Consider the following 13493-nt stretch of genomic DNA (forward strand, 5'->3'; position numbering starts at 1 on the left):
ATTTAAACTATACCACTATTATAGATTGGTATAGTTTTTGATTTATATTATATTATATTACATTATAGATTAGATTAGATTAGATTAATAGAATGTTTTTATTTTATTGTTTTTTATATAAATTTTTTTGACTATTGTAGAAGTTAATCCAGAATACAATCTATTAGTATTTGTTAAGTTAATTAGATAAGACTAAGTGTGTGGTTGCTGCTGCTGCTGCTGCTGCTGCTTTCTCCCTCCAAACGTTAAGAAAATTCCAGCTTGAAAAAATACAGAAAACAAAGATTGTAGTACAGTTGTTTAATTAGTTGGTGGCTGTTACTATACAGAAGAAAACCAATTCAATCCTATACTAAGCTCATTTGAAGAGAGGAATAATAAACTGTTTGGACTGAACTAATTATATAATAGTTGCAAATACCAGCAACAAAAAAAAAAAATAACGGACATTCAATTGGTAGCAGAGCGAGAAGAAGAAGAAAAAGTTACATGCACCACCACCACTACCGTCACTATTGCAGTTATTGTCGTTTTGAGTATCACATTCAACAATTTTATTATCAATTCCAAGAGCTTCCCTAAAGGGGCTTGTTATACATGAGTGAATACTATAATAGTAAAAGAAATATATTGCAAGTAATACACACAAAAAAGTATTTTTGTTTCGGGGGACGGAGGAGGGTGGACGAGGGTGAGCAAAGTTGGAATTGGAAAAACATAACAAAACAAATTAAATACTTAAAAAGACCAGACCCCCCTCCCCCCCCTTTGGAAGTATTATTTACTTAAAGGGTAAACTTGCTAATATAATCTCAAACTTCTAGTTATTACTTGTTGTTGTTTTGCATGGAGATTGCCTCAGTATATAAACTCACTGTTGAATTCTGAGTGAAAGACGACGTATGGCAATTAATTACATACAGGAACGAGCACTACAAGAAAGACTACACTACACATAACACATACACTACCAAAATAATCAAATAATCAAAAATACAATATAATATAATATGATATCTAAAAGAAATAAAAGTACATTAAAAATAAAAAATTAAAACAATTCTATACATTATTAGTAGTAGCAGTAAAAATAAAAAGACCTTTTTTTTTAAAAAACTCAATCAATGAGAAGGTGAAAATGCAGATGGTGAAAATGAAGCAGCTTGAGCAGCATTAAATTTTCTTCTAATTGGTAAAAATTCTATATCATCTTCAAATGATTTAGAAACATAATATCTCATTCTAATATTATTGATACTATTGATATTGTCATTAAAATTGAAAAACATATTAGGGAAATTACTATTGTCATTAAGGTTGAGGTTGATAATGTCTGGACTTGGTGTAGATGTAGATGTAGATGTAGATGTAGATGTAGGTAAACTGTTACCTCCGTATTGAATATTTGGGTCCATTATTTTAAGAAACTAATAGTTACAAGTGTATATGTGGTCTATGTGGGAGGGAGTTGAGTATGTATGTATATATGGATTTCTAATGTGGTATAATTATTCTAGTTAAATTGATTTAAGTTGTTGTTGGATGTTGGGTGTTGTAAGAAGTTAATATTTGGATATTATTGTGATAAACAAAAACAGTAAAAATAGTAAAAATAAAAAATAAAAAATATGGAGGCGAGGCGATCTAATGAAGATTATATTGGATGATGGTTGAGTTGGTTGAAAAGAAGAAGAAGAAGAAGTTTTTGTGTGTGATGTTGTTGAAAGAAGAAGAATGAGCAATAAAGAAGCAAATTGAATGACGTACACTCCCACTCCCAAAAAAAAGAATTTCTTTTTTTTTTTTTCTTCCTTCCTTCCTTCCTTCCTTCCCTTCTATAGTGAAAGTGAGAGAGAGAATGTGTGTAAGAGGGGGCGTGTACAATACTCAAAAAAATAGGGGCAAATTTCAAATTTCACATTTCTTTTTTTTTCTTCTTTCTCTTAGTCTCATTCTATTTTTGATCATTTTCCCACTACCCCGCCCCGCCCTCTATTCTTTAGTCACTCAGTTCCCGCCTTAAAGTGTAGTTAGTGTCCAAACCAAATACTCTTTTTTCTTTTTCTTCTTATCAGTTAACTACTACTTACTAACTTACTTACTTACTTACTAACAAACCACAAACCTTAATTTTTGTGTATTGGTTGTTATCTCTTAGTTCTAATTGTAATCTCTTCCCCCCCCCCAATAAATAGATTTGCTAATCTAATCTATCAACAACAAACACTCTAGATCTGAAAAAACAAATTGATCATTAAAAGGGGGATAGTGCGGAGGGCACTCTTGTGCTGATAAGATCTACCATTTTTAATTCATTTGCTGTATATTACAATTTCTACAAAGAAATCTTACACAATGGCATCATCATCATCACCAGTTGTTTCGAATCTGCGGAGGCGGTGACAGTGGTGGTGGTGATTCGTCGGTCGGTCTGTCGGATGGGCGGGAAATGATTCATTTTATCCGGTGCGACAATTTAGTTTTTGTTTTTTTGGCTGTAAGATTATTGCGCACGGGGCGCAATTCCTTCCCCCACCCCCACTCCTACTTTCAACAACACCCAAATCTAACACCTAGATCATAATCTTTACATTTCTCAAGTTCACCACCATCACTTGAAAACCATCGATTAGTTCTGGATTTGATATAATTGGGGGGGAGCGTGGGGGGGGGGGAATTCCAGTATACATCTGTGTGCTAATTGTTGATTATCATTATTAACCAAGACTTTATTTATTTTGCTCATTTAAAGCTGTATCATATAATTAGGATAATCCCCACTTATCTGAATCTTTGACTTGGGGTAGAAATACTTCGCTTATGAAACATTATTCCTAGTGAACATAACAATTAGTCTATATACCGAAAACCAGCTTACATTACAGTTTAACTAATGTTGATAATTGACTGATTCTGTTACACCACGCTACCATATGCATCTTTTTTTTTTTTTTTTTTTTTTTGCATTCAAGTATTTGTTGTTCTTCATTGTTGATTCCAAATTTGGCAATTATTATTCTGTAGTGATGCTTACAACAAAACCTCCCCAAAAACTATAATCCATTAATATATATATATATATATAGACATGTTAAAGACTATGTTTTGTTAGAGGTTTGTACTACACCACTACAACCAACCATGAATTGTTTCTTTTCTGCAACAACTTTACAAACTAATTTCAAGAAACCATTAATTGAACAACACAATAATAAATGTTATAAATATATTAAATTAAATAATAATGGACTAAAAGTTTTATTAATATCTGATTGTCATCATCACGGTGGTTTGAAAAATCATTTTACATGTTCAATGACAATTAAAAATTTTGGTAGTTTTAATGATCCAATGAATTATTTAGGATTAACTCATTTATTAGAACATTTAATAATTTTTAATCATTATCAATTTATTAATCAATTGAAAAAAATGGGTGGTGATATAAATGGATATACTTTGGGTGATTTTATGAATATTTATTTTGATGTATTGATAAATGAACAAGAAGGAGAGGAGGAGGAAGAAGAAGAAGAAGAAGAAGAAGATTATTATTATCATCAATTGAATTCAATATTAATGAAATTTAGTCAATTATTTAATCCGGCGATGGGTAAAAATGGTAGTGGTAGTGGTAGCGGTAGTGATGGTAGGATGGTCAATGATAAAAATTTAATCATGGGTGAGATTAATTCAATTAATGAAGAACATCAATTAAACATAACTGATGATGATAAAATATTATATCATGGATTAAGATTATTGAGTAATATTAATCATCCATTCAACAAATTTGCCACAGGTAATAAATCAACCTTATCACCAGAAATCAACAACAACAGTACAACTAATAAACCGAAATTGTTATTGAATAATTTTATCAATAAATTGAAATTGAAATATTTATTAAATAATCATTTACAATATTTTTTACAACCTTCAAATATGATATTAATTGTTAAAAGTAAATTATCATTAATAAATTTACAAAATTTAGTGATTAAAAGTTTTCTGCAACTTGAAAATAATCACAAACTAATAACACCACCACCACCAGGTATTCAACCTTTCATTGATTCATCGCCACCACTTTTTGTTAAGTATAATCAAATATTACATATATATCGAAATGGTTCAAATTCAACAAACTTGTCATCATCATCATCATCATTACTATTAACAAATCATCAACAAAGATTAAAACCCATTAAAATTCGATTAATTCTCCCATTACCTAACAAAACTAAAACCCAATCAAATTCAAATTCTTTATTATATGAGAATATTTGGTGTAATTTAATTGGTGATGAATCAATTAATTCCCTTAGTTTTTTTCTTAAGCAACAACAAGGGCAAGAGTATGGAGTCAATTTAATCAATTCAATATTTGTATTTAGTCAATATATTTCTAAAATTGATAAATTATTATTAATTGATATAACTACGACCAATAATCAATGTCAAAAATTTATAAAATCTTACAACAAAAGAAACAACACAGCTGGTACTTATAACAATTCTGGTTCTGATTTTGGTTCTGGTTTGAATATTGTGATAAATTATCTTATTAATAATATTTGGAAATTTATTAATCAATTAATAATAAATGAAAAAAAAAATCGATCAATTTTAATCAATTGTTTAAATGAATATTATAAAATTTTTAAATTCAATCTAATTTTTCAACAACAACAACAAGAAAGGGAAGAATCCCTGTCAATTAATAATAGAGATCAATCAATTGATGAAATATTAAATTTATCAGAATTGTTGATTTATGAAGATGTTCCAATTGAAGATTTACCATTAGGTAATAAATATCCACAAAAAGATAGTATTAATGTTGATGAATTTATTTATCAAACTGAAAAAGTATTCGATATTAGTAAATTAAATGTTATAATTATGACATTTGATTCCAATAACAAGAAGATTAATAACAATATCAAGAAAAGTACCTTTATATCTTCTTCAACAATTATGACTGATCCATATTATTCATTTGATTATAAATTAGAGGAACTTGATATTGGTAAAGGGTTTTACAATTCAATGAATATGATGAAGATGATAACGTCTGAATTCCCAAATTTTGAAATGCTCCAATCAAACAACAACAAAAACAAAAACAAMAACAAAAACAAMAACAAAAACAAAAACAAAAACAAMAACAAAAACAAAAACAAAAACAAAAACAAAAACAAAAACAAAAACAAAAACAAAAACAACGATGATGATTATGATTATGATTATGCTGATCTATTTATTCCATTTAGTAATTCACAATTAGATGATATTGTTAATATATCAAAGTATAATAAATTGACGTTATCGTTATCGCTACCAACTATACTAGAACCAACATCATCATTGCCAAATAAATCACCCCGATTAATTTCTAGTAATTCTAATAATAAATTATGGCATATTAGCCAACCCAAAATTGATTATATTAATATTGGATCAACTCTGGAAATCCTTCTCCTTGCCAAATCAAATAAAATTTTAGATACAACAACAATATCATTTCAAATTGTCATCAACAAGTACATCAACAACAATGACAAGGTTAAAACATTTATTATTATTGAATTGATAGGAGAATATTTAGGTAAATTTTTATATTATAAATTTTATAAAATTTGTCAATTATATTTATATTCTTGGTCAATTCAATGTAATCATTTAATTAATTCATCAATAACGTTTATAATTCTGGGACCAAATTTAAATATTGAGAAAGTTTTATTAAAATTTATTTATTACATTAATCAATTATTACTCAATGCAACAACAGCTACAAATAGCAGTAGTGGTGGTAGTGGTTGTAGTGGTTGTTATTGTGGTGGGAAAATTGATTATAAATTAATGGTTGAATTGAAAAATAAAATACGTTTCAAATATAAAAATTACAGCAATAATGAAGATGAAAGTAGTGATGTTATTGGCGATGATGACTGTTTGAGGAAAATCATTGATAGTAGTATAATGTTATTAGAAAATGATATTTGGACAATTGAACAAAGAATCGATGCATTAAATTTAATCGAAATTGATGATTTATTATCTTTAATGAAGGTTTTAATTGTTGGTGGTGGTGGTGGTGGTGATGATGATGATGATCAAAGGTTTATTAATGTTTTAATATCTACTTCAATGGATGAATTTAATGTGATAAACTTGAATCAAATAATTATGAATCAATGGGAAATTCCAATAATTAAAACAAGTTCAATTTCAAATCCACAATTGAATAAATCATTAAGTAGAATTTTATTACCTGGTCAAAATGAATTATTCAAATATAAACTAACCAATACAACAACAACAACAACAACAACAACAACAACAACAACAACAACAACWACTACTACTACTACTACTACTAATAATAATAATAATAATGTTGTGATTTATAATTATATACAAATTTTTCATCAACGGAAGCCACCACCACCATCACCAAGTACCAAAAATAAATTGAATTATTATTACTATTATAAAATGATTTTATTTAAATTTATAAATTATTTCATTCAACAAAAATTTAATTATCAATTTCGTATAATTAATCAAATTGGTTACATGATTTATTCCGGAATAAGAATAAATAAACAAACAATGGGATTATATTTTTATATATCAAGTAGTAGTGGTAGTAGTGATATAAACACTTATCAAGAAATCTTGGATGAATTGAATCGGTTTCTATATCAGTTAGAATTAGAGTTGGAGTTGGAGTTGACTAGTAATAAAAGCCAATCACGATCACGATCACGATCACGATCAATGAAATTATTGGAATATGTTGAATCCTTTATAAAATTAACCAATAAACAAAACCGTGATAATATCCCTTATAATGGTGAAGATATCAGTACTAATATGTTTGATTTTGATAACGATAACATTCATGCTGGTGGTGGTGGTGGTGGTGGTGGATTACCAACCAATTTATTAATAGAATCATCAACTAATCATAAAAGTGATAATTTTAATATTTCTTCAAATTGTTCAAATCATCAAATATATTGGGAATCAATAATTACTGGCAATTATGAACCTAAACCTAAACCTAAACCTAAACCTAAACCTGAACCTAATTTCCAACACCAAAAAGACTATAATAATTCTCCTCCTAATTTTATTGATTTATATGAAATTTTAACACCAGAAAATATTCTTACGTTTTATAAATCAAAAATATCAATAAATTCATCATCAAAATCATCAATTTCCATAATTTTATATTAAAAGATGCCCCCCTTCCCCCCCCCCCCCCTCATCACCCGCCTCATTATCCCCATTGTAGTATAAGAATTATACTAGTGCTACCAATGGTAATTATTTGAAACAAATGGCAATTCTATTTAACCTTATATATGTATTAAGTATTAAAATTTAACCATTAGCAAAAAAGAAAACTTGATTTTAATTTTAATCTTATTATAAATTTATTTCAAAGAAAGATGTTCTTATAATAGAATGTAATATGTTACTTTAAATTGTTAAATATTCAAAACTATGTGGTCGTGTAAAATGTGCAAAATAGAAATAGAAAAAGATTTTGAATTTTGAAAACACCATTGGTAAAAAAAAAAAAAGAAACAAGGAAGAAGAAGAAGAAGAAGAAGAAGAAGAAGGTTGTTTAGTTCTAATAGACTTACATATCACTTGATAAACAGTTAGTATTAATTTGGAAAAGTTATTATTGTTGCGGGATTTTTTTTTTGTTTTGTTATTTTCAATTATAAAAGAAACACCACATATTTATTACAATGGAAGTTGACAAACTAGATCATGAAATAAGAGTGAAGGAACAAGAAGAAGAAGAAGAGGAGGAGGAGGAAGAAGTTTTTTATACCCCAGGACCAAAAGAATTATATGATGTTAGATTAGAAGTACTAAATTATTCATTGAAACAATCAGCTATTCGATTACAAAAACTACGTCAACTAAAACAATCCACCACAACCACCACACCAACAACAACACTAACAACTGGAATACCTTCACAAGATGAAATTAATATATTAAAATCAAGACGTCAATTAAATTCTAACCTATCAAAATATGAAATTTATGGATCTCAATTTATACCAGGAACTACAAGAACAATATCAAATATTAAAATTTCTAATAATGATAAATATATTGCTTGTGGATCATGGGATGGATCAATAAATTTATTAAATAGTCAAGATTTATCAATTTTTAAAAAAACTCCATCAGGTTTCCATAATGAAAAAATATCAGGATTAAGTTGGAACAATAATGATAATCAATTAGTATCTGGAGGTAATGAAGGAACCATCAATATTTGGAATGTCAATGAAAACAACAACAACAACAACAACAACAACAACAACAACAACAATGAAAAAGACCAAAATGGTTTATTATTATCGTCACCAATAGTTTCAATTAAACAAGCTCATAATGATAGAATCACAAAAACATTATTTCATCCAATAAATAATTTAATTATTTCTACATCATTTGATCAAACTTGGAAATTATGGGATTTGAATAAATTATCAGGACAAAGAGACGATTTACAATGTTTAGTTGAACAAGAAGGTCATTCAAAACCTATTTTTACAGGAGAAATTCATCCTGATGGTGGATTATTTATGAGTGGTGGCCTTGATGGTATTGTTCATATTTGGGATTTACGATCAGGTAGATCAATTGTAACATTACAAAAACATATGGCGGGAGTATATTGTTTAGATTGGTCACCTAATGGATATCAATTTGTCACTGGTAGTGGTGATTGTAGTTTAAAAATTTGGGATTTAAGGAAACTCGAAAATAATAATTCCAATAATGAATTATATTCAATTCCGGCTCATACTAAATTAATTACTGATGTTAAATTTTATCATCAAAGTAGAGATATAATGCAGAAACAACAACAACAACAAGATCAACAACAAGATCAAGATCATTTATTGGGATCAGAGTTTAATGATGGGAAATTCTTAGTGAGTTGTTCTTATGATGGTGATGTTAACATCTGGTCAAGTGATAATTGGATTAAAATCAAAAGTTTAAGAGGTCATACTGATAAAGTAATGAGTTGTGATATTAATAGTACTGGTAAATGGATAGTAAGTAGTGGCTGGGATAGATCAATAAAATTATGGAAATAATAAATGGTAGGCGGGGGGAGGGGGGTAGTAATTGATACAAACTTATGTAGTTATTGATTAAATTATTGTTAAAATTGTATTAACAGAATGAATATAGGCTTCCTTGAGTGGCTCCAATCAATTATAAATAATATCTAACTTCTATTAATCGGGGCGGGTGGTGGTTTGAAGAAAACCTTTTGTAGATTATACCGGAAGATCGGATTAAATAGAATTCTTCTTTCCACAGAAAGGAAACAACGGAAACGCAAAACAAAAAAAAAAAATTCAAACCAACCAAATCTTCAATTTAATTTAATTCAATTTAATTCAACTGGTTTTTTTTATCTTTACTTTGAAGAATCATTTATAACAAAAACCTTTTTAATTAGTTCTTAATATTTGTAACTTTTCCAACTTAAAATAATTATTGCATATTGCACTAAAACTAAAACTACTATAAATATGGATTTAAGGAAAATTTTGGATACAACTCCAGAACCACCAATTATTGAACCTGATATTGCTAATATTAATTATTCAGGAGACTATCAATTACCTACACCAATGTATGATTTTCAAAAAGAATTAACTGATCAAATTGTATCGTTACATTATCCTGATATTTTAAAATATTGTGAATTAAATGATCGACGAGAAATTATTATTAAATCATTAGATATTTGTCTTGAAAATTGTCAATTAGTTTCTAATCATCCTTATTTATTGATTGATCATTATATGCCGAAAAATTTGACCTTTAAACAATTACCAGAAAAATTGGCTGAAACTAGTGGGAAATTTAATGTTTTCAAAGATTTAATTAATGTTTTAATTGATGATAAAAATAATTATCTGATAAATGTTGGTGTTGTGATTAATAATAAACGAAATTTATTTGATTTAATTGATGCTTTATTATTAGGATGTTCTCGATCAAATAATAATGTGACAGTTATACGATATTCCGGTAATAATGTTTTACGAGAATCTAAAAAGAAAGCTCAAAATAAAACCACTACTAGTAATAGTTCAACTACTACATCTACAACTACTGCAACTACTGCAATAGCAACCACTACTACTACTACTGCTACTAAGAAGCATAAGAAAAAGCATGCTACAAAGGAAAAAGGGTATGGGAAACACAAAATACAAAATCATTCTGTAACGATTCATTTAATTCCGCATGATGGACAAATAAGTAAAGGTAAACCAGATTTAAAAGAGGTTAAATTTGATTTACTTATAGTTTTCGATGGATCAGTTGATACTGAAAGTGATTTTTTCAAATTATTAAGAATTCAAAATCGTAATGTCAATATCAATAATAATGTTAATGATAATGTTAATGATAATTTTATGACACTGAATATAAAACTGGATCGAGGTCGACTCTTGACTAGAGGCAGACATCTGACTAGAGGAAGACCTTCAACTAAAGAAAACCTTTTAGTTGATAAAAATTCTTCTGAAGAATCAATTATAAATTTACCTCCATGTGCAATTATTAGATTAATACCAACAAGAACTGTGGAACATGCTAAACTTTATTATAAACCAGATGAAGATAAACCTGATTATTTAACTAAAGTGATTTCATCAATTGTATGTTTACGTGATTCTATTGGACAATTACCACCCGATATTTATCCAATTTATCATCAAAAATTGACTTATTTTTCTCATACATTTTTTGATAAATTATTTCAATCAACAACAATGGCCCAAACAAAAATAAATGGAAAGAATAAGTATAATGATCATTACAATGATGAACATGAACATGAACATGATCATATTCATGACCATGACCATGACCATGAATATCCTGGATGGCCATTACCTGATTTACCCAAGATTATCAAGTTTTCTCCTTATGATGTTGAACGATCATTATTAACTGAAACTCGATTCCATTATACACCTTACGATTTCAATCCTAATCATTTAAATAATGAAAATTCATCAAAAGATTACAAAAATCAATTGAAATCAACATATTATGAACTGAAACGATTACAACTGGAATATATTACTAATCCATTGAAAAATTCTTATGATGTATTAACCGGGATTTATAGAACCACCAATAATGATGCGAAAATTTTAACTCATAAATTAATATTACAATTAAATGAAGCATTTATGAAACGAGATCGATTAAATAAAGAACTTGAAACTTATAATAAATTTCATAATAATGATTGGCAAATTAATAAAATTGGACGACGTGATCATATTTTGAAGTCAACTAAAAAAAGTATTGAAGATGATATAAATCAATGTCAAATTAGAATTAATAATGTTAATAAATCAATTGATGAAAAAACTCAAGAATTAGAATCAATTAAATTAGAAATTAAACAATTACAATTACAATTAGAAAATTTCAAATCTAAGAATCCAAATAGTAGTAGTAGTAGTAGTAGTAGTACTAGTAAGACCAAAGCTACAACTTCTGAAAATGAAAATAATTCCAAAAGAAAGAGAAGTGATGATGATGATGATAATGATGATGATAGTTTGGCACCTGATACCACTACCACCACTATTAATACGAAAAATCAACAATTTATTGATGAACAATTTAAAATATGGGAATTACAAGAACAAATTAATGATTATATTCATAAAATTGAATTAAAAAATAATGAAAAACAATTTGCTTTTAAAGAATATGAAAATTGTTTAAAATCAATTGATGATTCTAATAAACAAATTGAAAATTTAATTGATCAATATAATAATAATAAACGGAAATTTGATGAATTAATTGAAAAAAATCCTTTAAATAACAACAACAATAATAATAACCAATTTGAAATTGAAAAACAAAAATTAATTACTAAGATTAAAGATCAAGAAATAATTAATGAATCATTAAAATTTAAATTAAACAATGCTTTTACATTTTTAAATGATACTAAATATTTGAAAAAGAGGAAAAATCGAGGAATAACTCCTAAATAAAGAAAATGTGGCCCCCACATAAACATAAGATTAGCTTGTTTTTTGTTTTTTTAATTATGTAAATGATAAGATTGTATAATATGTATTATGAGTGTATAATTTTGATTAACGACGACGAGGATACATTAATTTCTACCTTATGTGAAAAATTGATAATATGATATATCTATCTATCTATCTATCTATCTATCTCTATAGGTATGATCAAATATAAATCTCTTAATCTTTTGAAAAAAAACAAAAAAAAAAACCCCCCCACCTACTTTATAATGTATTTTTTTGGAAATTCAAAATCAACCTACAAATACTTAGAGAGAAAGAAAGAGTTATTTATTTACTTTACACATTATTTAAAACTCGATTCTTGATAACTCTCCTATTAGAATCAATTGATATAATCAAATTTTTACAATGTTTAATTCCATAATCACATAAATTTTCATAATATAATAAATAAATTGGCATATATCGATCAATAAATTTGATTATTTCATCATCATTTTTCATACCAACTTGGTCACATGTTCCTTCAACGGATTTTTGTTGTTGTTGTTGTTGCTGTTGTTTGGCAATTAATTCATGTTCCTGTTGTAATCTCCAAGGATATACATTATTTATTTGATCAGTTTGAAAAATTATAGAAATTCTGAAAAATGACCAAATTAATGATTCATAATTTTGTAAGTTTTTATTGATTTCTTGTAAATCATATAATTTAAACGATTGTAATGATATATGATTGTTGTTGTTTTCTGGTGTTGGTGTTGGTGATGGTGATGGTGATGACGTTAAATATTTTAATTGTAAAATGGTAGGATCTAATGAATAAAATCCATTAAACCAACCTTCAAAAATAATTATATCTATTGGTGATTCAATTAATGTATGATACTTGTCATTAGATCGATCACCTATACCATTAAATGCTCCTTTATCATAACTTGGTATTTTAATCACTTCCCAATCACTTTCACTTTCACTTTCACTTTCCAAGTGTGACTTTTTAAATTGTTTATAATTATTGATCAATTTATTAAATGTATCAACTAATAATGACAATTCATGAGTTCCAGGTAATCCTCGACCTTTTAATAATGGATTTTCTGTGGAATCATTGAGTTTATCTTGATCTGATTTACATAAATAAAAATCATCCATTGAAAATTGTATAGTTTTGAGATTCGGATGATATTTGGTTTGTAAATAATTATATAATTGATTAGTTAAATATGATTTACCTGATCCTTGAGGTCCACTGATACCAATAATCAATGGTTCATTGAAATCATATTGTTGTATTTGATCATCTATGAAGTCAATTGATATAGTTAACGTATCATCCATTTGGGGTGGAGGGGTTGGGGGGGGGGTGGGGGAGAGAATTGC

The 13493-nt window shown here is 27.4% G+C and overlaps 5 protein-coding genes across 5 annotated transcripts; 3 read left to right on the forward strand and 2 right to left on the reverse strand. All coding sequences in view use genetic code 12, as the record gives it.

Annotated features, from left to right (window-relative positions):
• Positions 1 to 1121: 1121 nt before the first annotated feature.
• Positions 1122 to 1415, reverse strand: CAALFM_CR09460CA (uncharacterized protein; the record flags this gene model as incomplete). Its single annotated transcript, XM_019475572.1, has 1 exon — positions 1122 to 1415. The coding sequence occupies one exon, from the start codon at positions 1413 to 1415 to the stop codon at positions 1122 to 1124; it is 294 nt and encodes a 97-aa protein (XP_019331117.1).
• Positions 1416 to 3141: 1726 nt separating this feature from the next.
• Positions 3142 to 7254, forward strand: AXL1 (Axl1p; the record flags this gene model as incomplete). The annotated part of the gene is made up of 1 exon (XM_711383.2): positions 3142 to 7254. One exon carries the CDS (start codon positions 3142 to 3144, stop codon positions 7252 to 7254), a length of 4113 nt encoding a protein of 1370 aa, XP_716476.2.
• A 524-nt stretch (positions 7255 to 7778) lies between these two features.
• On the forward strand, positions 7779 to 9155 carry CAALFM_CR09480WA (U4/U6-U5 snRNP complex subunit; the record flags this gene model as incomplete). The annotated part of the gene is made up of 1 exon (XM_711384.1): positions 7779 to 9155. The coding sequence occupies one exon, from the start codon at positions 7779 to 7781 to the stop codon at positions 9153 to 9155; it is 1377 nt and encodes a 458-aa protein (XP_716477.1).
• A 444-nt stretch (positions 9156 to 9599) lies between these two features.
• On the forward strand, positions 9600 to 12107 carry CAALFM_CR09490WA (uncharacterized protein; the record flags this gene model as incomplete). Its single annotated transcript, XM_711385.1, has 1 exon — positions 9600 to 12107. The coding sequence occupies one exon, from the start codon at positions 9600 to 9602 to the stop codon at positions 12105 to 12107; it is 2508 nt and encodes an 835-aa protein (XP_716478.1).
• A 339-nt stretch (positions 12108 to 12446) lies between these two features.
• Positions 12447 to 13451, reverse strand: CAALFM_CR09500CA (putative ATP-dependent kinase; the record flags this gene model as incomplete). The annotated part of the gene is made up of 1 exon (XM_711386.1): positions 12447 to 13451. One exon carries the CDS (start codon positions 13449 to 13451, stop codon positions 12447 to 12449), a length of 1005 nt encoding a protein of 334 aa, XP_716479.1.
• Positions 13452 to 13493: the final 42 nt, after the last annotated feature.

This window comes from Candida albicans, chromosome R, assembly GCF_000182965.3.
Source record: "Candida albicans SC5314 chromosome R, complete sequence".
Taxonomy (NCBI): Eukaryota; Fungi; Ascomycota; class Pichiomycetes; order Serinales; family Debaryomycetaceae; genus Candida; species Candida albicans.